We start from the raw sequence: 26,911 nt of genomic DNA on the forward strand, positions 1-26,911 counted from the left end.
GTTTTTACAGCAAATAGCAGAAGAGAGCCAGATACGAATTGAACTGCAGATGACACTTGACAGCAAAGATAGTGACATTGAACAACTTCGCTCACAGCTGCAGTCATTGCATATTGGTCTAGATAATAGTAGCATAGGTAGTGGCCCTGGGGATGCTGAGGCAGACGATGGATTCCCTGGTATGTATTTTTTTAATAATATTACTTTTTTCATCGGTTTCATTTAATTCCTTAGGAGCTGAAGTATTAAACTGCCCTGCTGAGGTTTATGCGCCTTACTTGGTATTTCTGTATTCCTTTGTACATTTTCAAAAGCTTGATAGCACTTAATATTCAGGTACTAAGTGAAACAGTCTTTACCTTAACCCTGCCCTTTCAACGGGTTTTTAAAAAATGAGGTTTTTCCCTAAGCTTTTAAGAATTAAGAAAATATATTCTGTATCTCATGGAAACTAATAACTATTTCTTTTGTTTATGGTGTCCATTTTGTAAATACTGTGTTACATGATAAAATGTAAAAAACTAATATTCTCTTTCTAGTTTTTTTCTGTCTTAACATCTTTTCTGACCTTTTTTCCCTTCTTTGTACTGTTTAGTCCACATCACTCAGTCCCACACAATGGAGTCAATGTCTTTTACCTACCAACATTCTTCTACCTCTCTCAGTATTGCCACTAAGCCTTCCAGTTCTCGCATGCTTCTCGACTCTGATTCTGACTCAGAGGAGGAACCTCTTTCTTGTGTACCTGCCCCTACAGAGCCCACCCCTTCAGAAACTGATAGCACAGGTGACATCCTGGAAAAACATTTGATGCACTTACATTTTGTTCTGTCTCTTTTGACCTTTCCTTTCCCAAAGCTAACATTATTAATACTCTTTAAAAAAAATGCTGTTGGTGAATATAATCCAAAACATTAATCAAATGTTGCATGAACTAAGTTGAACGATATAGTCCCTAAATCTTTACTTCTGATTTCAACCAAAATAGCTATATTTTAAAAACCATCACTTTTTACAGAAGCCTTTTAAAAGGTGATTTTTAGAATCATAGCTTCAGAGTAGTTTCAATGCAGTGTGTCTGCCTAAATACATATGCTTAAGCTTTGGAATGCCCAAGAACTCCTTAGTATTCCTCTTGAACACTTAACTATCTAGATGCTTACCTTCTGAGCACAAATGCAATCTTTCAATGCAATCTTTGGATATTTTTATTTTTCTGTATAATGTTAAATTCATGAGTAAGGCCTAAAATTGGTTTTAATGTTAGGTGTACGTAGAGGTGCACCAATAAGTCAGTCTGATATCAGATCGGTACCAATTATGAAGAAAATTGCCTGTACAAGTTTCCCTCCATTTGTGTGGTACGTGCGTTCCCGGAGAATGGCGCATAAATCAAATTCACATAAAGCGAACTCACTTTACGATGTAACATATAAGGATAGGTTCCAATGGCGGTGAGGGAGGGAGTAAAGCTGGGACTAGGGAAGGGGCAGCAGGAGGGGTGCTGCTCCCAGGGCTGCACAAGGAAGCAAAGCAACGGGAACAGAGTAGCACTCAACCCAGCCCCAGCTGCAGCAACCCGAGGAGCAGCTGGTGCCAGGTGCCTGCAGCCACTGGGCTATACCATCCTGTGGTGCAGGCAGCTGGTGTTGGCTGCTCACAGGGCTGCTCCAGGGCTGGGGTGAGTGCAGACAAGTGGAGCCACGGGTGGTGCAGGGTGCAGCACACTCCCCAGCCTGTGCTGGAGTGGCCCTGGGAGCAGCTGACATCAGCTGCCTGCACCAGGGCACGGTGCAGCTCAGCGGCTACAGGCAGCTGGCATCAGCCACCCCTGGGGCTGCTGCAGCAGGAGTTGGGGTGAGTGCCGCACCCTGCACCACCCAGGGCTCCACTTGTCTGCACTCACCCCAGCCCATGCTGGAGCAGCCCCGAGTATGGCACAGCCCAGGAGCAGAGATGAGTGCAGACAAGCAGAGTCCAGGCACAGGGGACAGGTGGAACACAGTAGAGCCAGCAGCTGCAGGCAGCTGGCGCCAGCCACTCCTGGGGTCGCTGCAGCCAGGACTAGGGTGAGTGGGTCCAGGGCCCTTTCCTCTCTCCACAAAGAGTTATCTGCTTGGGCAGAGGTAGGGTGCATATGCTGATCACTTAAGAGTGAATTTACCTCACATATAACAAATTATGGGTCTAAATATACTTATCGCATAAGAGCGAATTTGCAATAAACAGCCCACATAAATCGAGGGAAACCTGTATCAGATATCAGCCTTATGGGGCCAATAATTTGTCTGATAAATGCCCGTGCTGCACGCAGCTGCTGCCTCCAGCTGGTAAGTCGGAAGGGGAGGGAAGAGGGGATAGGGAACAGATCAACACCCCCCCGGGGTGGGGGGCACGTGTGCCTTTGGATCTGTGCAGTGTGGGGGGAAGTCAGAGTCAGTGCTGTGTGGGGCTTTTCTTGTCGGGGTGGGCTCAGAGCAGGCTCTGGTGATTCCTGGGAGGAGGCTGCAGCCACCCCTGATTTTACCGCAGCTCTGCTCCCATTCCTGTGCCACCGCCCAGTGCAGCTGTGGCTTTCCCTGACGCTTGGGTGGAAGCGCGGGGTGTTCAGCCAGGGCTGCACCAGGCACTGCTCCCATGGGTCTGGGAGTGGAGCTGCGGTGAAATTTGGGGTGGCTGCCGCCTTCTCCCAGTGCCACTGGAGCCTACTCCAAACCCAGCTCCCGGCAAGAAAAGCTCCATGCAGCACCGGCTCCAGCTCCAACCTGCAGCTGCAGCCTGCACCATGCAGATCTGGGGGCACATGCTGTCCCTGCCCTCCCAGTGTGCAAGCAGTGGCGGGAGCTGCCCCCACCCCGTGAACTGCGCTTCCATCCCCTGCCCAGCTCTGGCTGGACAGCACCTGCCCCAACCCCTGTCTCACCGTGGGGGCGTTGATCTGCCCCCCCCACACACACATTGCTTCCCTCCCCTTCCTCAACAAGGGGCTTACCGGCAGATGGCAACTGTATCGGGTATTGGATTGGTATCGGCTGATATGCTTCCTTAAATATTGGCTGTCGGCCCCCAAAATCTCTATTGGTACACCCCTAGGTGTACACATAAATTATAGATCCTTGGTAGTGTAGAGGGCAGTATCAGGTTTTTAGAATGTTACTTTTCCAGCAGCATGACGAAAATTCTATATATGTATCATGTATTTTTGCAAACTTGAAACTCTATATGAATACATGCATACTGTAGTGAACAAAACTTATGTTTAGGACTTATGTAAAGTTTTAATTGCCATATTCACATTTTAGCATTTGACTAAAAGTTTCTTAGAATATGGATCTGTTTGGTCAATTAATTTTCCACAAAAGGTTAAAATTTAGTTAGAAATATTGTCATAATACTGAAAAATAGCATCTTTATTTCTCTACAGCATGCACTTTGTATATACTGATGCTCATTTTACAGGAAACAGTGTAGATTTGGGCCTTTTTTCTAGCTTCTGTTTATAATAGCTGTACTGTTCTAGTCTAGGGCATTTTATTACTTTTACTGTTTTCACCAAATTAGTGTGTCTTTAAAAATTAAAAATTACAAATAGTTTATAGACAGAGTTTAGTATGTAACATTTCTTGCAGGGCAGACAAAACCATGTTTATGTCTACTGAGCATATAGGCGGTTGCCATGACTGCATTTTCTTAGCAAACATGTTTTCTTCCTTTCCTGATACTCCCCCAGCCCCCCCCCTCTCTTTTTTCACACTCGTGATCGACGTGGCTGTTCTAGAAAGCTATGATGTAGTCCTTGGCCTTTTTCTGCTCCTATTAAAAATGGATCCCAAAAGTAATCTGATGGGAACCTTCCCATCAGATTTATCTCCTGTCAAAGTGAATTTTTGGAGTTTAGAAAAGTGAAGCAAGGGAGATGGAGTAAGTAGGATGGGACTAGTTCTTTGTAATGAAAAATCCTTCGTGACATTATTAACAAGTAGTTTGTGTTCCTTGCATGTCTGGCATTGTGGGATTCAGTCTTTTCACTAACATTGTGTGTGTTATGTCTGATGCTGGGCAAGTGAGAACAGTAATATAATGTAACAGGTATGTGGGACAGACATGAATTCTTGCCCCATGTTTTTGGAAAGCGTAGGTAAATGTACATCCCCACTGAAGGTACTTAGCTCACAAATGTACTTTGAAGATGGATTAGACATCAAAATAGATAACCTCCCTTCCACCTTTTTCCGCAATATTGAGGGTTCTATACATATTGTTTCTTTGTTTGTTCATTCCCTATTATACTGCTGGGAATGATTTCACTACCTGGTTAACCAGGAACTGCATGGTTCCAGGCATGTTGCCCCCCTGTTAAAATCAAAGTCTTGGATTTTTTAATTTAGTTTCTGTGCAGTGGCAGGAATCTAAGATTGTGATTTGTTGATGAGAAAGCAGTTACTCCAGGTAAATAAACAATGCTGCCCAATACCTACATTACAGCAAAGACAAATTCTTATCTTAAACTAGATTTTAACAAGAGGGAGGTGAGATTTTAGTGCATCGGTACCAAGCATAGAGAAGGGCTGATCCCAATTTGGTTTTTAGGTTCTAACTACTGTTGATATTCTGACATTTATAAATCCAATATGAGATCTCATTTATTGAGTTCTCAAAAGCATTATTAATGTGGAATAAATATTCCTATTGTGTGAAACTAGCAACAAGAAACTACTGTATTTACCTGACTCTAAAACATCTTCAAATGTAAAATGGCTCCTCAGCAATTTGATTTTATACGTGGAAAATTATACATTTGTTATAAATGTCCATGTATATTATCTAATTATTGGAGGGTTGTCTTAAATTTTTACCCCCAGAGCACTGCCTGTACCTACCCCTGTGGCATCTGTCCCCCCTGTCTCTCCCTCCCCACTTCTTGCCTGTGTCACCTGCCTGTGGACTCTCCCCCTTCTGCATGCCGCCCCCCGCAGGCTTCTGCGGCTTACCTTCTGGGTGATAGCTCTGGCTCCAGGCCAGTCAGAAGTGGCTCCAGCCCCAGCCTGGCCTGACAGACAGGAAGCAATGGCCGCAGCTTCGGCCAGGCTGGGGCTAGGGCTGGCTCCGAGAGTAAGTGAAGCTAGGGACATGCTGTGCAGGCTCTACCATGCTCCCCCCCAAGCTGCATAATTTCCCTTGTGCCCCCTCCCCACCACACTGTTTCCCTTGAGTTCTTGCCCTGTGCCCCCCAATTCCTCCTGCAGACCTTCTCTTTCACCACCACACAAGCCACCCAAGGTCAGCTCTGGCCGGAGCTGAACCACCACATATCCTGGCTTAGGACTCAAATTTAAGACAAGGTTTTCAGCCATAGTTGAGGGGGGGAGGGAGGAACCTTACCTTCAATTAAAACAAATATGGTATTTCTTATGAAATAATTCAGTGAGACAGTGTACTGTATGCATGAAAAGACCAGAGAATTAGCCAGAGGTGGCTTTTAACAGATTAGAAAGCTATGGTGATATATGTAGGTTCTAGGGAAAAGGTAGTAGAGCAAGGGATTCAGATTACACTGGCAGAATTTGACATTTTGCTTTTGCCCTTGACAGAGAACAGTTAGTTTTATTTGTAAATCCTCTACTCCCATATCTGCTGGGGTTTTGGTTATAGCCGTGTTGATCTAAGGACATAGGTAGGCAAGGTTCTTTGAGTAGATGTGATTATTTTTTATTCGACCGACTGAGTAGTTGGAAAAAAGTTCTTAGCAAGCTTTCAGGTGCAGTCAGCCTTCTTCAGGCATAGGGAGTAACCAGCAGAGAACTTTTTTTCCAACAACTCAGTTGGTCTAATAAAAGATACCACATCTACGCAAAGAACCTTGCCTGGCTACTCCTATAGCAAAATGTAAGTAATATGCAAGTTATAAGTGTCTGTATGTAGACACGTGTACAATAGCTGTTAAATATAACCCTTTATGTGCAGCCTTTTACATTTCATGTACTTTTATGTATGTTCATATTCTGAAACTTTTTCCCTAGAACTGAATATTTATATATTCTATACTAATGCTTTTAAACAAGCAGTTTTCATTGCTGGAGGTTGATGATTATAAGCATTTTAATTTCTAAACATCTTTGTTTTATTTTTACTAAAAAGGAATGTGAATGTACGTGTGCGTGTAATAGTATAATTTTATTATTAGATATTTGGTCATGTACTCAATTTGAGTTGCATTACATGCTGTTAGTTGTTACGTGTAAGATGTGGTTTCCTAAAAACTTGCTGTTTTTTAGGAAGACTTCTTTCCCCATCCCTTCAGCTGGCCATGGCATTTGTGTGTTTGCTTTATGACTTCAAATTAAAGACTATTTCAAATGCATAGAGGCTCAAAAAGAATGTATGTTCAGATACTGATTTGCTTTAATATTTGTTTACAGAGTCACGATTAGAGGGCTGGTTATCACTCCCAGTCCGGAATAACACTAAGAAATTTGGATGGGTTAAAAAGGTGAGAAAACTGACTTCAGCACTAGGGCTATTGGGCTTTTATATTATACATCTATGTCAAAGTGTGTAATTTTGTTTCTTAAATAAGAGTTCTTTAATCAGAATTCGAAAAAAGTTGCTTGTGTTACACTATTGACAGATCAAAATCTGTTAAGTTGCTGTTCAGCTGCAAAGGGGAGGGGGCAGCGCATGCAGCTGTGGCTGTTTGAGAATCTATCAGCGAGCAATCTCAACAGAATCCGAAGGCTATGAATTTGATTTAATCTGGGTGCAAAAGCACTTGGTAAGTGGAAAATCAAGTGTGGGATGTAAAGGGAATCATTTAAGTGTTGATCTTGGTGAGGTATTGTGATACCCAGGAGTGAGACATGGATGTCTTTTTATATGACTCGTGCTTAAGCCCATGAGAGATGGTACTCTACAGAACAGATAGAACATAGATACTGGTGAAACCAAGTCTTTTTTTCGTTACCTCACCTATCTGCCTTTTCTGAATATTTTCTAAGTACGAGATTTTCTTATTTATCTACTTATTCGTTGGCTCCTTTCTTGAGACTGATAACACAAGTGCTAATTATGGTAGGGACACTGGTATCCTATAAACTGGACACTTGAAACAGGCATCATTAGATACTTGTCACTAGGCCTGTGCAAATAGGGAAGCATTCGATTTCAGATTTGGATTCAGCCAATTCGGAGGACCGATTTCAGATCACTGTCCTGAATCGATTCAGCCAAAACGGCTTCAGAAGATTTGGCGGTTATTTGGATTGGCCAGGGAGAGGCAGACACAACTGGGCAGCTGCAAGTTCTCCTGTGACTCTTCCAGCTGTGCCTGTCTTCTCTCTCTGGACGGGGAGCTGGAGGAGAAGCCCCACCTGGCTGCCCTGCCCGGCCCCGTTCCCCGCCTGGCCCCGGCTCATAAAATAAACAATAAAAGCCTCACACTCACCAGCTGCAGGAGTGATGATTGGAGCCTCTTGGCACTCGTGGCAGAGCCCCCCCATGCAGCATGGGACAATGGGGATCACCACCCCCCACCCCCAGCTTGGCACTCATGAAGCAGCTGTCACATCACATGGGTGCAGCATGGCTCAGCAGGATACTGTCGCTGGGAGCTGGGGCTGAGCAGTGTTGGGCTCTGGCTGACACGTGAAGCTGCCCCAGGTCCCAGACAGCGTGCAGCATCCTGCTGAGCCACGCTGCACCTGCACGCTGGGGAGGCTGCCACACGGGTGCCACCTGAGGGGTGGGGGAGGAAAATGATCTCCATTGCTCTGCACTGCACAGGGGGCTCTGCTATGAGCCCTCAGAGGCCCTGATCACTGCTGCCAGAGCCAGTGAGTTACAAGGCTTTTTTATTTCTTTTTCTTTTAAGTGCTGGGAGGCTGGCCCAGGTGACGGATGGGGCTGGGCAGGGAGGCCATGGGGGCTTCTCCTGTGGCTCTTCCAGCTATGCTTGCCTCTGCCCTGGCAGGGGGACCCATGGGGACTATGCCCTGCTGCTGCTTGCCCAGGTGGCATGGGTGGGGTGTGTGTGATGGAGGCGCAGCTTGCTCCAGGCAGCAGCAGGGCATAGCCTCCACTCCCAGCACTACCGTGTCCGCATCAGCACTGGGAGCGCAGGCTCTGCCCTGTCGCTGCTTGCTGGCAGGTGCAGGATGCGCTCACAGCAGTGCTGGGAGCAGAGGCTATGCCCTACTGCCTGCCCCCTTCTGCCTGGAGCGAACCTGCATCCTGCCAGCCCCCATTCCCAGCACTTCTCCACCCACAACCATCATGCCCCCCACCCTCTCAGCCTGGGCAGCTTGCCCCCGCCTCAGTCTCCCCCCACAAAACCCCAGCAGACTTACCAGCTGGAAGCAGCTGTGTCAGTTGCCTGTTTAATCTATGGCCGAATCTCTGAAGTGGCCAAATCTTTTCTGAAGCTTTTCCAAATTGATTCAGAGCTTTTAATTGGTCTTCCAGTTTAATTTGGATTCACAGATTTGGTCCTTGAATCGGGTCATATCTCCTCCAAATCGAATTGGCTACCAAAGCTTTGCACAGCCGTACTTGTCACTACTAATATGTGTCAACTATAAAAGAATGTCAGGCCTTTGTATCCTGTTAGCATTGCACCTGGGTTCCATTGTTTACTTCTTTTTAACTGTTGTTTAAAATTAGAGATTTCATTTATTACCAAATTAACACAATTTTATGTTAACTGTGATATAAATGACAATTTTTTGAGCAAAATTGGACTCAAACCACCATCCTGTTGTTTTCCATTTAACTATTGAAGAGAAGAATTTTGAAAAAATACTGTTATGAAACTATTTGACTGTTATACAAGGAAAGTAAAAATATTTAAAAGATTTAAGGAGGTTTTAAAGACTTATTGTAATCTTTTTTTTTTTTTTAACAGTATGTCATTGTAAGCAGTAAGAAGATTCTATTCTATGATAGTGAACAAGATAAAGAACAATCGAACCCTTATATGGTGTTAGATATAGAGTAAGTATTTTACCATGAGATTGTTCATTGTATTGTTTTTGTAAACCTTAAAATGAACGTTAGTGGAGAATCTTGCACAGAAAACAGCATAGAAAATATTTTTCATAATAGCTATGTTTTTGTATTTAAACTGCAGTCATTCAATATGTGTTGACTGCTCCCATAGACAAACACACCTGCTCCCATATACAGCTACTTCTACAGCTAAAAGCATGAGGTGCTACAGTTTGAGCAAAAGAACTGGCAGGTTGTAGAGAACAGCTCCAACTCAGATAATGGCTCGGAAGGCAGAGTAAAGATGCACCTTATAGACTGACTGAATCAGAGGTGTAAGTTTTCATGAGTTAGAGCTCACATCCTCAGCTGCTAAGAAAGGACATGTGCAGACCAGGTTACTAAATAAAGTGATTTGAATTCAGAAGACAGGAGAGGGGGATAAGTGCTGAGAAAGGCAAACAAGTAATAAAAACCATAGGGACAAAGGGTCACAAAAACTAATTCTGGTACTAGGATAAGAATCTGTAGTTCCTGTTTAGATCATACTTAACAATCCAGTCTGTGGATTACTTCTTATTCTGCAGTTTTGCACTGTCAGCCTTTAAACTTTCACTGTATTAGAACAGCTACTCTGAAGTCCAAGAATATTGAAGTGTTCTGCCACAGCCTTTTGTGTACTTCTGGACTTGATGTCAGATTTGTATCCCCTCAATCTTTCATGTAGGGCTTGCCCCATCTGTCCAATATGGGCAGTAGAGCGGTAGTGTAAGCAGGTTATGCCATATATGACATTGGTAGAGGTGCAGATGAATGAATCTCAGCTGTTCTAATCTATTTTAATTGGTCCATTGATGACATAGTGTGCATTAATGAGGAGGCACAGCTTGCAAGGTCTGTTGCAAGACCTGGTATCTCAGTGAGAATAGGAGTTAGATGCCTGAAAGAGACTGTTTGAGGTCAGAGGTCTTTACGGATGTGTCCAAGTGTTCAAGCTGAGAGCTGCAGGTGAAAGCTAGAGGAATTCTGATGTCTTTATCTTGGGGTTGGTATTGTAGCAGGTCAGACTGGGGACTGAGTCTGGCTTTGTTGATTTGAGTGGCTGCAGTTTTGGGCTTGTATCATGATTTTTAGGAAATCCTGCTTCAGATCCTTACACTTGTCAGTGCAGAGCAGCTACAGTTTAATGTAGTTTGACTGTAGATGATAGATAAACTGTTGTGCTTAGAATGAAAGCTAATAGTGTGAAGGTGGCTGTGGCAGTTGATGGGTTTCCAATACAACGTGGTGATGATATGGCCATTGCAAACCTTCACTGTGGTGTCTAGGTAATTAATGTGTTTGCAGAATATTCCAGAGTCAGTTTGACGGAGGATCCTTTGTGTGAGGATGAAGCAGGGGAGTGTAAATGAAACAGAAGCAGAGTGTTGTCATTGGGAATAATGTTCTTTATGGTTTATAATCTGTCTTCATGATGGTTACTGTTGTTGTACAGAGACGTGACATCCATGGTCAGTAGTATAGTGTTCTCCGGAATCTTGTCAGTGGATCCCAAATCTGGGATCTTTCAAATAGCTGGCAGTTTCAGTGGCATATGGAAATAGGATAAAGTGATTGTTGCCAGAAACCCCCTCCATGATGGTGCTTGTAATAGTGGGGCTTCCTCAGTTGTCAGGTTTGTGGAGCTTTGGTAATAAGTAAAAGTTGCCTGCTCTATGTTCCTGGGAAGTGGAAGCAGTAATCCTTTCCAGTGTTTTCAGAGGCAGCAGCATCATTAAGAGGTTGTTTCTTTCCTCCTGGTATTGTGCTGGGAGGACCTCAGTTAAGAGTTTATTAAAATTTGTGTTGGAAAGTTGTCTCTTGAGGTCCTGTATATATGCTGTTTTCTCTATGACAATAGTGGCTCCTTGGCAGCTCTCCTTATCAGCCCATTGTATGAAAATACCAGGGTTGTTTTTAAGGCTGTGTATGGTTATTCATACTGCAGGACTGAGGTTGTAATGTTAGTGTTGTTTCTCTGGCAATGTTAGGGTGGGTACAGAGGCAGAAACAGCTTATATACAGGTTTAGAGTAGGGCTGTGACCCTCAGGTGTAGAGTCTAGGAGCTGTCCTTTTTTGCCTGCATAGGTGGGTTGATCGCTATGTGACTTCTTGCCATGAAGACATTTCCTTTGTCTTAGGCAGCAGAAAAAAGCTTTGAGGTCTCCATACAGCTGTCATGGGGCAGAAAGTAAGACCATGGGGTAGTACCTCAGCTGGGCTGAGAGTGTGGTTGGATAGGTTGATGACTTCACAGTTGATTTGTAGGGCTGTTGTTGCAGCATTTTAAGTTTGCAGAATTCTGCTTCCTTCATTGCCTTTGAGGAGCAAAGGTGTTTGTGATAGCTTTGTGCCCGGATGCAGAAATCTCTTTTTGGTAAATGGCTGTTATGTCCGAGTATACTGTATGCTGTTTGTTAGTTCTGCAAGTTCTCTTGTTGAGCTGCTTCTGTTTGCTGTAATGCTGATAATGAGGTGGTTCCTCAGTTTCTCAGAGGGAATGAAGCACAACCTGTCAGGAAAGGTGGTGTGGCAGGTAGAACACAGTGGATTAGTCACTTGGAGTTCCTTGGGTATGATCTACATCTGCTTGCATCTGGTCAGAAAGAAGATATCTGAGAGTTTCTGAGCAAGTTTCTTGTGTAGATGGATTGCAGTCCATTTTATTAGACTGAACATGATGCTATCCCTGAGCAGAGAGAATTGGCTATATCCAAAGTCAGGCAGAAGGCAGGGTAGAGATGCATCTTATGGCCCAACTAAATTCAAGATGCCTAAGCTTTCAGAACTGACTTAATCCGATGCCATGAAAGCACCTGCACAGAGCAGGTTATCAAATAAAGAGGGTGGTTTGAATACAAAGACACGAATGGGGAGGGATGGGGAGATTGTCATATAATTGAATTGGTACAGAGGGAGGACCTGTAGCACGCTGGTGGGATTCAAGTGCAATGTAGGTCCTTGCTTAACAGATAACTAATTTAGCTGATCAGAAGTCTAGCTTTTATGTATATGAAGATTTTTCTGGTAAACTTTTGAAATAAAGCAATTGCAGTTGTTAAAACTCACACTTTTATAAACATAATTTGGCTGCTTTGCATCTTTGGTTGAATGTATAGCAAATCAGTGTACAGGGCAAGGAGGATAGGAATTCAATAAAGTTGACTAAGGGTTTTGAATATTGTTGCTAAATTTACAGATCGAATCCTGTTGTCTAAGGTTCAGTATAAATTGCCAGTTGATGTGTATGCTAAATCAGTACATTTTGTTAACAAGATAACACTCTTGGATGTCATTTTTTTTCTTTACTAAAATAATTTCCTTCTTCAGCAAATTGTTCCATGTTCGGCCAGTCACACAGACCGATGTGTACAGAGCAGATTCTAAGGAGATTCCCAGGATATTCCAGGTATGGACTTATATGTCAGTGTTTGCAAAGTAACAAAAGGATAAGATTTCTTAATCAAATAGTTCAACATGCTTCAAAAACGCTTTAACATCTTTTTATTAAATAAGACTCTACTACCAAATAAGAAAAAGAAGATCGCAGAAATAGACATCAAAGTATTCATTCTGGTGTACTTGTATCTTTATTCCTCAACCTTGCTGATTTAATAGTTGATCTGAATGAGTCTTCCTTGTGTAAAAATGTTGTGGTTCTTTTGCTTTGACTCTAGATTTTGTATGCTAATGAAGGGGAAAGCAAAAAGGAACAAGAATTTCTTGTGGAGCCCATGGGGGAGAAATCAAATTACATTTGCCACAAAGGACATGAGTTCATACCTACTCTGTATCATTTTCCAACCAACTGTGAGGCTTGTATGAAGCCACTGTGGCACATGTTTAAACCTCCTCCTGCCCTAGAGTGCCGTCGTTGCCATATCAAATGTCACAAAGATCACATGGATAAAAAGGAAGATATTATAGCACCTTGCAAAGGTAAATAGTGAACAATAAAATAAATGGTTACCTGTTAAGTACGTACGTGAAGCAAAAAAATCTAAAAGTTGTAACAATATTCAAGGTAAAGATAGTAACAGCCTAAAGTAGTAGATGGTTTGGGTGCATTTTTCATAGCTCTTTGCCATTATGCATAAACCAAACTTTGTTGCTAAGAGCGCCCCTGGGAAGGATCAGTTCATTACAGTGCTGTGGCATACATCCAGCATTAGGAACATACATACCACATCTTTTTAGTGCTGTGAGCATAATGGGGAAGGGCTTGTGGTTACCCAAAGGGTTGCTGTGCAGTGGGTTGGGCTGTATTGCAGTGTGGGATAGATGTGTGAATGCCTATGGGAAGAAATTTGCTGTTTCTGGGATGTCTTTCATAATCCTCTGTACTCAAGTATCACAAACTCAAGGGCAAGTGAAAAGACTGTAACAGCACATGTTTGTTCCACACTGACTTTTTCCTTAGTAGCATGAGAAACATGCACCATCTTAGAAAGACTTCCAAGCTGGGAAGATAGAAAGCACTGTGTTTAGCTGACTGTTTAGTCGGGAAGAGGTATGGTCTGTAGGCATATGGAAACACTCCTTGGTTGTTGCAAGCATGTTGAAGATGCATTGTCATAAGTTGTCATGCCACAAGGCATGCTGTACGTACACTATCATAAACTCTTCTCAGGGCAACATTGTGATCAAGGTGGTTCAGCTGACTACTATATCCCAGTTTCTTGTTCTACCACTTTATCAGTTATTTGCTACTTGTGGGAATGCAAGGATCTGGCCATTAGTTTTAAACATTAGTCCCCATAAAAATGTTTAATATGGAGATTTTGTTTTAAAATTCTCATTACAGTATATTATGATATTTCAACGGCAAAGAATCTACTACTGTTAGCCAATTCTACAGAGGAACAGCAGAAATGGGTCAGCCGATTGGTGAAAAAGATTCCAAAAAAGCCTCCAGCCCCAGACTCTTTTGCTCGATCTTCTCCTAGAACTTCCATGAAGGTACAGCCAAACCAGTCTGTTAGACGGCCAAGCCGACAGCTTCCTCCAAACAAACCAAGGTGATGCAACAAGTGCTATTAAATATGATGATTTTAAACATAGTCAGTTTGGCATTTTGAATTATATAATTCAGAATATGGTCAGTTCATAGACATGTTTTGCTACATTTTTATCTCTACTATCATCATTAAAATGTGACCTTCCACCATCACATTAAGTAAGCTATGTGAAGAAATGGATTTCATTTCCCATATTTAATCTGTTTGCTAAACCTAGTAGGCAGGTAGCACTATCTGTACTTAAAGCTGCGTAATGCTTCCTGTTGTAATGCCAGGAAATGATTGGTGGTGGTATGGGGGAAGCCTGAAATTAGTTGGAGAATGGGGGTGGGAAGGGAGAGAACTGAGAATCTCACAAGCATCCTGTGAATTGAAGGTGACTAGAACTAAATGAGCTAAGAAACTTGAATGAGGAATCTGTGAGAGGGAATTCTTACCCTGTTACAGAGAAATGAAATGGGCCCTTTTAAGGGAAGAGTTCTTGTGAACCAAGCAAAGGCACCCAACAAGGCTGGGGTTAATAAACAGCCCTGTGGTCACGCCAGATAATAGGTCACCTTACTGGAAGGGGACAGAGCTCGGAGGGCATATAAACTCAGAGTCTGAGCCAAGAGGGCAGTCTGCCGTGGGAGAGGCTGAAGGGTGAAGAGCTCTCCAGCCAAAGGGCTGTGCTGCCATGGGGACCTATACACAAGGAGGAGAAGGCTCACTGGGAGCCAGGACACAGAATAAATAGAGTTCGGTATAGCTGGCAAGCGCAGAGTCTTGTTACAGCCAGAAAGGTTAATTGTTGGTTCATGATTTAAACCAGTGGACTGGGTGGGATGAAAAAGGCAAGATGTGCAGGTCCCAAGGGGTGCGTGGTTGCTTTTTGAGCCCTACCAGGAGTTGGGCTCAAAGTGCTGCCAGGACCAGAAGTCCTGGGGTACCAGGGAGGCACAAGGCTTGAGCCTACCAGGACAGGGTGCAAGCTGTTTTATTGCTGGAGGGCAAAACAAGTGCCAGGGGCCCAGCAGCTCAAGGCAGGTGGAGACAAAGGTGAGGGACCCAGTGCCCAAGGGGCAAGATCAGGTCTGGGACACAGAAGCCAGGTTCAACGTAGTGGACTAGACTGGGTGGCATCCAGATAAATAAGAGGGGCCAAACCTGGAAAGCAGACAACCCAACAAGGGTGTGTTGGCCTTGAAGTGGCCTAATGAGGTTATAATGGGTAACATTTGTGAGGTATGGGCATAGCTAAAGGGATGGAAGGAGGCCACAAATTTAGCCTTTGAGTTAACAGAGACTATAAGGTCTGGATGGGCCCAAAAGGCTCATTTAGCTCTCAGAAAGTGAGACTGGGGACCGCGGTATCGAAGAGGGATGGACTGTCTGAAGGAAGGGCCAGGGCATAGCCTGGGATATCGGGGTAGCTCCTTTTTCATACATTAGTTGATGACATTGAGGCATGGCAGGAGAGAGAAAAGGGAGGGTATCCAAAAAAGTCCAAGTAGGTCAGGAGCCACATGGACACTAAGGGGTGACACAGCAACCCCTGCAAGCAGGATCCTATTACAAGTCTAAGAGGGACACATGAGACTAGGAGCCAGAGTATGCTGGAGATCAATAGAGTGCTACCTTACCTTCCAGAGTCTGGGATAGAAGAAGAAGTCTGTGCTGTAAAGCTAAATGTTCCCGGCCTGCTGCCAATAATGTTACTAAGATTCCGCAAAAGAGAATTTCCATATTTGCAGCCTGCCTTAAAAAAAAAAAAAAAAGAGAGAGAAATTCTGCACAAATTCAGTTGAAAAGAATATTATGATTGTAAAAGTAGCACTTCTTCAAATTAGATATGAGGATGGAATAGTTGGTCTTACAGGCAACAGCCTCACAAACTACACAACCCTGATTCCCAGAGTATTGTCTGGCCTCCAAGAGTAGTTCAATGGGAAAAAATAATACTGAATATGAATGCATCCACAAAGAAAGGGACTGAATGTTGCATAGGCAACCTTGCTGATTGCATTTTGTGGCTTTGAGTAATAGACTTTCCAACTGTAATCATGTTTTTAATGTAACTTTTTGTATATAATATATGTGTTTGTTTTTGTGTGGTTTAGAGTCCTTTTGAATATATAAAGTACTACGTTAGTGCTATCTATCCCTGCTAAAGAACAACTGTAAATAATAGACTGTCCTACCTTGTCTTCTGTCTGTCTTCATGCAAGTAAAATTTGCGTCAGGTCATTTCCTCACCTCAGACCCCCCTCAGGGTCTGTCCTACTTAACTTTTTACATAGGAGATGGAAGATAATTTTTAGGTTAATTAAGGAATGTTTACATTGCACTACATTTTAATGCAATAGAAACATTAGCTAACTTTAGCTAGCTTACTTGGGTATTAGTAGCAAGTTAACTGTAACACCAAGGACTTTAGGGCAACCTTCAAAATCCACCCCAAAACAGGGTAAATACTCCATGTTTGCCTGCTAGTAGATGCTGCATTGAGGCAAGCCTTGCTCAGATGTATGCAAGTCTAATCTATCTATAAAACAAGAAAGGTAGTTTGGCCATGTTCATCTGAAGTTGGGCAGAAGGCAGGGTAGAGATGCACCTTTATATAACCTATCATGAGCAAGAACTGACAGCATCTGATAAAATAGCTCTTGCACATGAAGGCTTATGCATCTCTGATTTAGTTTGTCTATACAAGGTGCATCTCTACCTTGCCTTTTCGCCTAACTGTAAGATCACCTGTTGTGCAGGGATACATAGGTGCAAGAATCAGTCTTAAGGTATGTGACAATATATATTTACACTGTAGCCAATTTTAGATATGTATTTTGGTGTGAAATGAGACAAAATAATAGCAATTATTTCTTTTTCAGTACTGAAATGGTAGGTTTTAATGAGTATTGTAAATTCACTTGGAAGGATATCTCCATATTACAGACTAGTTTTAAGTTATGCACCAAAGAGATAAGTTAATTTGTAACACATTTTAAAGGCTATTCTTCACTATCAGTTGAATTGTAGCAAGATGTTTTTGCGGTGCTAATGAATGGTTTTTTTTCTCTCCCCGCCCCCCCACCAAAAAACCCCCATTTTCACAAGCTGTCCTCTTTCTTTGATTGATTCCAGTTGCATAGAAACTGTTCCAACTAGCTGTATACTCATTCACTTTGGGTTTTATTACTGATGCAAATTATATTCTGAGAAAAAGCTTGCAGGCCTTATCTTGGATATAATACTAAATGCCTCTGTTGATAACACATTTAGGTCAAATAGAACATTGAAGGTTGCAAGTAGAACACTAAGGACTCAAGTCAGAAAACATAAGTTTTTAGCTGAATATGTACTGTTAATCTTCCCCCAATATGCTGATCCTTAACTTTGCCATCACATTACCGTATTTACTTGGATGCAAGACAAGATTTTTCCCCTCCAGTTGGCATGGTAAAAAAACCTCCTAGTCTTATAATCACATGCAAGGAAATTTTACTAAATACGTGGTCTGTTGTTAAGCTGCTGCCAAAAGCAGCATTTGCTCAGCAATGGAAACCAACTGTGAAGTTGATTAAAGGCAGCCAACACTGAGCATGATTATAAAACACATGGCCAACATTGGGTGAACATGCTGATGGAAACCTGCCACAAGAATAGGTTAGTGTAGTTCTGAATAAGGCATACGGTAGTGCCCATTACGCGTAGTCCGCCTCACCACCAACTCTTTTTCAAATCATGAGCCACGACGTTGCTTACAGTTCACCTAGAATCCCTTTGTTGGCCCTTCTCTCAGTCTGGTTTGTATGATTAATGTGGCCCTGCCCTCCATGAAGTAAAGGCAGACCAGGTTGTCCTGCACCTTATCTGCATATACATTTTGAAGGATCCCTGGTCTCATGACAAGAACACCTGCTTCCACTTATGAGTGGGGGCTAATTAGCACATGGATGCTTTGTGAGGGGTATCTGGAGTACACACACATACATACTGAGCAGTGCTGAGCTGTACGGTTGCCATGGCTTGGAATGCTGTTGAGACTGCTGGAGCCCAGCTCAATGAACTATGTGGTAAAAAACTGGGGAAAAGCAGAGCAAAGGGCTACCTGTCCCCCCAGATTCATTTTCCCTGATGTAGCAGTGGGAAGGGGACAAATTCAAGGCAAACCTCCAACAGTTAGACTCTGTATCTGGAAAGCAATAAACAAATTTATACATTTTCCATATATAGAACCTAATTATTGGGGGGGTCATTTTATAATCAGGGTCACCGTTTATTCAACTAAATATGGTATTTCTCAAATACAGTGCTGCTTGAGAGCCCTCAACCAATCTACCATTTTTTAGCACTGTATATAGTTCTGTGTAGCAGAGAGCTAACAATAAACATGTTTATACAATGGTGTTTCAGAAAGTAATAATTTGAAAATAGACTATTTTGTGTGCAGTCATCATTTATTGGACCACATTACTTCTCTACACAATTGTAAATGATAGTTGCATTCAATAATCATAAAAAATTAGGGTTGGAAGGGACCTCAGTCTAACCCCCTGCTCAGAGCAGGACCATCCCCAACTATATCATCCTAGCCAAGACTTTGTCTAGCCGGGTCTTAACCTCCGAGGAACTGAGATTCTGCAACCTCTCTAGGTAACCTGTTCCAGTGCTTCACCACCCTCCTAATGAGAGAGTTTTTCCTAATATCTAACCTAAACTTCCCTTACTGCAACTTGAGACCATTGCTCCTTGTTCTGTCATCTGCCACCACTGAGAGCAGTCCATCTCCATCCTCTTTCAACCCTCCCTTCAGGTAGCTGAAGGCTGCTATTAAATCCCGCCTCAGTCTTCTCTTCTCCAGACTAAATAAACCCAGTTCCCTCAGCTTCTCTTCAGAAGTCATGTGCCACAGTCCCCTCAGCATTTCTGTTGCCATCTGCTGGACTCTTCAGTTTGTCCACATCCTTTCTGTAGTTGGTGGCCCAAACTGGACACGGTACTCCAGATGTGGCCTCACCAGTGCTGAATAGTAGGAAATAATCACTTTCCTCAATCTGGTGGCAGCGCTTCTGTTCATGCAGCCCAGTATGCCATTAGCCGTCTTTGCAAGAAGGGCACGCTGCTGGTTTGTATTCACCTTATTGTCCTCTGTAACCTCAGGTTCTTTCCTGCAGAGCTGGTGCTTAACCCATTGGTCCCCAGACTGTGCTGGTGCATGGGATTGTTCTGTCCTAAGTGGAGGACTTTGCACTTCTCCTTATTGAACCTCATTAGATTTCTTTTGGTCCAGTTCTCCAATTTGTAGGTTACTCTGAATCCTAGCCTTATCCTGCAGCCTATCTAATCCTGCACCCAGCTTGGTGTCATCTGCAAACTTGCTGAGGGTGTACTCTATTCTGTCTTCCAGATCATTCATGAAGATACCAAAATGAAAAAAAACTGGCCCCAAGCCTGTCCCCTGGGGCACTCCACTTGATACTGGCTGCTAATTAGACATTGAGCCATTGATTTACTGCCCTTTGAGTGCCGCAATCCAGACAGTTTTCTATCCACCTTACTTACTTAGCTCATCCAACCTGTACTTCCTTAGCTTGCTTGCAATCATGCTGTGGGAGACTGCTAAAGTATTATCACATCCACAGCTCTCCTAGCATCTGCAGAGCCAGTCATCTCATTGTAGAAGACAATCAGGTTGGCCAGGCATGACTTGCCATTAGTGAATCCATGCTTGGTGAAACAATAATGCTATCATTGTTCCCAGCGTCTGTGTACTTTCCTACTTTGTCACAAACCATATCATGGACAGCTGTTTTGCCATTAGTTTCTGAAACAGCCTTGTACAACATAAGTAGGCATCATGATAAATGTCTAGATACAGCCTATGGATTTCTTACACAGACATTGAGGGAAAGATGGCAAATATATTGCCCTGAGGTGGCTGATTGCTGAAGAATTATCCTAATTTTAAAGAGAGAAAACACCTTGGAGAACTGTTATTGCTAATGCTCTAGTTATTAAAGTTAATGTTAGCAAAATGTTCATTCATCATTTTAGCACCTGAACAGCTGTGGTAAATTATCTTTGGAATCAAACTTTCCTTCTAAATCCGTAAAGCTAAGTTTGCTTCTAGAGAAACTGTGCCAAAAAGTACCTTTTAGTAACTTCCTGACAGTCATGTCTAGGAATATATCTTTACCAAATTTAGTTAACTGCTAATGGCTAGCTACCCAAGTAAACACTAATATTTTAATTTGAGAATAAATATTGATTGAGAGGAATCTTAATATTTAATCCATGGGGTAATAAGTTGAGATCTTTAAGCTTTTATGTACATTCCGAGAGCTTGATTAGATAGATATATTTAGAGGAATTTTGTTTTTAATAATGCTTTAAAATTTATGCATTTAAAATTAACATTTTAATGGATAGACAAAGTTAGAAGAAAAGGCAAAAGAAGAAAAGGAAGAAGAAAAATGTTTTCCTGAACCAATCAGGAAAAAAATTTTGCATGTATAATTGGAGTGAAGCCTAGATCAGGTAATACTGTTATTGGAGTGCACAAACTAAGTAAGGTGTGTAATCTAATGAACATCTATCATTCCATATCTTACTATTGTTGAACTTTGAACTTTGAAGAGTATAGACTGTGACTTCACACAATAGCTTTCAGACATTAGATTTTAGAATCCTCCCCTTTTGTATAACAATCTACTTCCATATTCATTGTGATATTTTTACATGTTTTTGTATAATACAGGACATGTAGAAATTTTTCTCTTACATTTTTGTTACTAATTTTTTTAGTTCTGGTCCTCCACTTCGAATCGTTCTTCACTGATTTTTTTTCTATACTGTATATTTTGCGATAGCAACAGTAAGTAATAGGGACCTGTGTCTCATCCAGCTATGCATGTGGATACTACTAACTATGTAAACTAACTAGAAATCTGTAAATGACAATATATGAAAGTCAATTGGATAACTATTTTTTTTAAAAGATGGAAATAATCTAAAATATTTTTGACTGATGGTAGGCACACATTAATTTGTCATTTTTGGATTTTCTATATGCTTGTGTATTGCCGTTATAAACTTTTTTCATTCATAACCCACGTATAATGTTTGCTCTAATATGGCTGTATTTTTTTAAAAACTTAAATCAAGTACTTTTGTCAGCTAAAGTAACTGCATAATTGCTTAGATTAACTGCCTTCAAGAGAGATGCACCAGGAATGAATTTGGCTAGGATGTTATAATTAAATATATTCTCAGAAATAGGTCAGAATGACAACAAAAATCATATAGTATTCTTTATTTCCCTGTGCTTTTAAATATTTTATTCCTGCCTAAATAATTGTGCAGAATAGTATTGTAGTATCATAACGTATTAAAGATGAAAAAGCCTGATTCCATCCATCATCTTATTAGTGTAAACTTGTCAGATTAGTTTGATTAAGTTTTTAAATATTTAGCAAAGGCAAAGCGTGATTTTCTGGTAAGTGTGAGTACCGTGACAAATTAATGCATCTCACGGCTGTATTATATAGAGGTTCACAATCAGGAATTTGTATTTTTCCACAAATACAAATATATTTGTATAAGAAATTTGGATAAGAAAAAGAGTTAAGTTGTTGTCCAGTAAAGCCATTAAGTATTTTGCTCTATAACAATTGAATGTCCTGATAGTTCCCAAAGTTTCTTGTTGTTGCTGTTGCTTTTAATAATTTAAAAGTAAGCAGACCAGCTTCCACACACAGCCCATCAAGTTTCTGACTATCAGTTTAATTGAGGCCTTGAATTGTGACAAGGAAGAATAATAACCTTATCTTCACCAGATGATAGGCAACTTTATTTTCTTCAGATGATAATATTAACTTGCTGTAGAATAGCTCATAGAATAAATGGTTATCACAATTTAAGTGGCAGCTTTTCTTAAAGGTCAAAATATAAGCCCATGTTGTTTGATCTAATGCATGTAAGTTAAATGTGGCAAACACATGCAGAGTGCATCTATTCATGCACTTTACTGCAGAGCTAATTAGCTCCACACTAAAGTGTCACTATCTACACGTGCACAGGTATTAGGGCACAGTAAATTAATTGACTGTGCCCTACAATAGTACTTTCGGGGACAGTCCCCAACAGTGCTATCTTACGGCAAAGTCATTTTACTCTGCCAAAATGGATGTGTAGATGGTAACAGGCTGGCTAGGGCACGAGGGTGCTAAAGTGTTGCAGCTGCCTGCTGCCTAGCCCTGCACTTCAGCATCCTTGTGCACTAGCCAGCCCCTCCACTGCCCAATGCTGCCACCCACACCCCCCGGGGCCTGACTATTTGAGTCTGCTGTCAGCCCAGGGCTACTCCACCCAGATGCAATGCGCTGCTGTTGTTGGTGCACATCTAGACGCTGTGCCCAGGACTAGCTGAAATGGCTCTGGAGTTTATTGCTGCACATTAATTTCATGTGTAGATTCACCTGCTGTGTCTTAAAGATGATGGCAGACATTTACTTTCTCTTCTGAGGTCTCATTTTCCTGTAAGTGAGCATTTTTCCCCTTCCCTACTTTGTTGTTTAAGATCTTGACGTAAAATCCATTTAATTGGGTTTTGGGAGGGAAAAACCTCCTAAATTATGGATAGTAATGTAAAGTTTTATTTGTTCATAAACTAGAGACCAGATTTCTTTACATTTTTATTTTCTTTGGACTATTGTATGAGCTATCAGGTATTTAAAAGAACTGAAAAACCTTGTATTTGCTAAGAGCTACCAGATATGCCTAAAACTTGCAGCTTGGACAACAAGAACAGTAAAGGGCAGTTGTCTTGTATGGAATTTTAATCTTTTAAATAGAAATGCTTAAAAAAATCCTATGAATTAGCTAAATGGCATCTACATGCCATGTAGTGATTTATTAACATAGAATCATAGAAAATTAGGATTGGAAGGGACCTCAGGAGGTCATTTAGTCCAACCCCCTGCTCAAAGCAGGACCATCCCCAACTAGATCATCCCAGCCAAAGCTTGGTCCAGTTGGGTTTTGAAAATCTCCAAGGATGAAGCTTCTGCCACCTCTCTGGGTAACCTGTTCCAACAGTGTTTCTAGAGTATAGTACTGACTTACATGAGCATTAACTTGTTCTAGTTTATTAAAGTAAAAATATCTAGAATATTTTTATATATGGACATATATGGAGTGTAGAGGAATAAAAGTTCTCATTTAAAGTTAACCTTTTTTCATATCCAGTCTTTTCATTACTTTACTTACCATGAAATGTGAATGCAGAGAACCATATGTGCCACTGGCTCTCAACCTTTTTGAAATCGAGGCACCCTCCATAACTTTTGTAAACTGAGTGGCACCCAGTTTCAAAAACTAATTTATTTATTTCAGTGTTTACTTCCTTGCAGAGGGGCCAGGCAGTGGGGGCAGAGATCAGCCTGAGCCTGAGTTTATCTGCTTATCTCATAACATCCTTCAGAGGATCTGGCTGCACTATGGTTGAGAATCACTGATGTATACAAAGTATTTTTTTTTAATGATGATGGCATTGCACTTTGGAATATTTTTATAGTGTGGCCCATATTAAATATCAAACCTCCTATTGCAGATTGCTTGATTTGACATTTAAAGACTGGGATTGGTCATTTGATGATGTTGATGATATTGATGATGATGATGACAATGTTTTTGATTTCTGAAGAAGTAAAAGGGGTAAATCGAAATAGTGAGGAGTGAATTGTTTGCTTTTTAAAAAAGCATGCTGTTTGGATTCTGATTCTTAAAGCTGAGGAAACAGGAGATCTCATTTTAATATTTTCATGCATTAAGAAAATGAGATTCTGGTCAGTTTGAAAAATATGTATTTTCAAAGGAGCCACTTCTAAGCCTAAATGAGTCTTTGCCGTTAATTGTAATTCCTTCTTCAAAATTCACGTCTGCCAGCCCTACTTGAATGGGAGAAAATTGAAGTAGTGGTAGCACAGTTAATCTTCACAAACAAAACCATTTTGAGGAGTAAAGGTGATCTCACGAGCTTGTCAATTCTTATTTGTAATGTTGAAGATGTATCAGTTTACAGTAAAAATACCCTTTTAAAGTGAAATGATTTGTTTATGGCTAGCAGACAGGAGATCCCCAAATCTCTGTATTTTGTTTTTCTCTACCAGTGCTATGAAAATACATATTTATGACTTGGCTTTCCTTTGCAGTGTTGTGTTTTTGGAGTTTCTAACAATGCACCAGAAGAAAGCAAAATAAATTGCCTTTGCAATGCAGTGATTTGAATCCCTTGAATGCTACAGTAAATATACAGGAGTTTCATTTGTAATTCAGTGAAATGAGTTAGTTCTTAATGAACTGCAATGTTTGTATTTGAATCGCTTCTTGGAATATGCAACCTAAGAATAAACTATTAACTGGAATAGTTATATTATCTTATTGAAGTATAAATGTGGTCTTGGGAAATACATTTGATAATCTCATAAAATCAATATCCTGTTTTACATTTCAAGACCAAATTTTAACCAAGGGTATATAGTAGATTGGCATCAGAAAATAATAAATTAAAATATTGATTAATTATTAGGTGTAATTTACTTATAAAAAAAAAAGGACCATGACAGCTATAGTCAGCTTTTCTGCAGCTATGTGCTTCATTTACTGAGTAATTGTTGTTAGTGATTAATGTGGCTGTTCTTAAATTAGACTACATTTGAGATTGTAATGCATAGGGAAGCAATAGTTTTAATATAGTGCTGCCTACTGCAAATGAGTAGCATATTTTTCAAGTGTGCAAAAGCAGTAAATAAAAGTTTTAAATAAAAATTCTAAGCAAGTTTCAGCAGATTGAAATGTGTTGCATTTCCTGAACAAAACTCTTTTCTTCTTTTTCAGCTAACTGCCTTCTGTGAATGCAGTCACAATTCAAGGTGATAATTTTCTTCCCGTTAAAATAAGACTGAAACATATCCCAAAATTTATTAAAATATATATTTTCCTGAGAGACTGTACTCTATATATCAGAGGTTTACAAGTTTTGCTGCAATATAAGTTACTAATCTCTGAGGGTTTTCCTGTAATCCCTTGGGGTGACCAATCAAATGAGGAATGGTTGGTAATAGTATAAGGATACTTTTAGGTAACCCATTAGACTCTTGTTCCACAAAAGCTTTCTTGTCAAGACGCATACATGCACACTACATTTCATACAGGATTGAAAAGAATGAAAATTTAAACTGAAAAGATTCACCTTTTGTAGACAGATGTCATCGGTATGTTTGCAAGAATGGGAGAAAGATCTACCAAGTGGTATGGACTTTCATCTTCAAGAAGTGACCATTATACTGTGTATATATATTGTACTGTAATACTGCAAGAGGGTTTTAAAAAAACTTTCCACTTTATTTTTTTATGCATATTAATCAGATACCATTACTTACTGCAGTTGCAACTATGCACTTGTACAAAGCCATAATGTTGAAGTTTATATCATCCATACATGTTTATCAAAAGCTGCATGCCGGTATTCAGCAGCTAGTATAATGAAAAGTTTGAAGTATATACTGGTTTCAGTTATTTCATAATGGGCAGTTCTGTTTTACCTATTTGAATGCCTTAATTTAATTTTTAAGTTCTTTGCCCATTCTCTATATTTAAAAAAATGAAAAACGTTTACCAGCTCTTAGGACACAAATTTGCTTTGTGGCAGAAAAAATAGTGCACTATTTTTACACATAATTATATCAATGTCAGCCTATTTTGAATGTATATTGAATGGTTCTGAGGGAGGGGGAACATATTGGTTACAGAAACATTAACTGATAGTATTGGAACTAATATATCTTTCATGTGTACATGTAACTGGCTACCCAGCCCTTTTAACAAAGCCCAATATTAGTCACTGACTTTATATTACCCTTAATTAAGTGCTATGAAACTTAATTTTGCCTTATTTTACATACTCCTAGATGTGTTTTTATTTCTGGAAAAAAAATCTGTGACTCTTTTTACATTTCACAATACAATACCCGAGGACTGTCACAAACTTTAAAGGAGGCTGGAACATACTGTAGATGTATTTTAAATTTAAGAATCCAGTTCTCTAGCACATAGCTGTAGGGATAGAAAGTATTTCAGTAGTGTGTTTTGAGAACTTATAGCTAGGAAAGAGGGCCTCAGAGATATTTCATCTGATTTTGTTTTTTACTTGGACTTGTACAAAAATATAATTTATGTGGGCTCATTCATGGTGTGTTCATAACTATCCCAGAAAATGCATGTTTTATACAACTACAGTATGCTATGTTAAACATATTGACAGTAAAAGAAATATGTAGCTTCCTCCTTGGTCTCTCTTTTATATATATATATATTATATATATGTAGTGGGGGGTGGTAATTTAAAATAGGATCTACTTTTTCAATGAAGGAAGACATTTCACTTCAGCTTTTTTTAGAAACAGTGTTGAGATGTTTGGAAGGGTAGAACTATAACGTGTATAACACTATCATGACAAGTGGATTTTGAACCCCATAGGTAATGGAAATGAATATAGTTATTTTTTTATTTCTAATACGAGGTAACGTACCTGATATGTCCTCAGCTTTGTTTATGCGCCCTCAATTTAGTGTTGTTTGTGCATTCTTACATTCAATACTAAAATGGGTAGATCATTGCTGTTAAAGTATTAGACCTATATATACAACAAGAGTTGTTTATCCTTTCCATGCTTGTTTTGATTTACATAAGTACAGCATGTTTTTAGGTAATGCATATTTGCATATAAAACAGTTTAAAAGTGTACACAGTAAAACTGTTTCCATTTACTGAAATTTTATGTAAGAGATTTTGTTATATTGTGGGAAGTTCTATCCTATTCTGAATTGGAGAAAT

General features: G+C 40.6%; 1 protein-coding gene across 1 annotated transcript in view; it reads left to right on the forward strand.

Annotated features, from left to right (window-relative positions):
• ROCK2 (Rho associated coiled-coil containing protein kinase 2) overlaps nt 1-26,358 on the forward strand; it is a 94,461-nt gene extending 68,103 nt beyond the window's left edge. The window contains exons 24-30 of the mRNA XM_019538136.1: nt 3-179; nt 6,420-6,490; nt 8,897-8,985; nt 12,350-12,428; nt 12,697-12,958; nt 13,824-14,037; nt 24,913-26,358. Coding sequence (XP_019393681.1) covers nt 3-179; nt 6,420-6,490; nt 8,897-8,985; nt 12,350-12,428; nt 12,697-12,958; nt 13,824-14,037; nt 24,913-24,916 — 896 coding nt within the window. The 3' untranslated portion in view covers nt 24,917-26,358. The remainder of the gene's footprint in view (nt 1-2; nt 180-6,419; nt 6,491-8,896; nt 8,986-12,349; nt 12,429-12,696; nt 12,959-13,823; nt 14,038-24,912) is intronic.
• Nucleotides 26,359-26,911: the final 553 nt, after the last annotated feature.

Source organism: Crocodylus porosus, unplaced genomic scaffold, assembly GCF_001723895.1.
Source record: "Crocodylus porosus isolate Cpor-Errol unplaced genomic scaffold, CroPor_comp1, whole genome shotgun sequence".
In the NCBI taxonomy this organism is placed as follows: Eukaryota; Metazoa; Chordata; order Crocodylia; family Crocodylidae; genus Crocodylus; species Crocodylus porosus.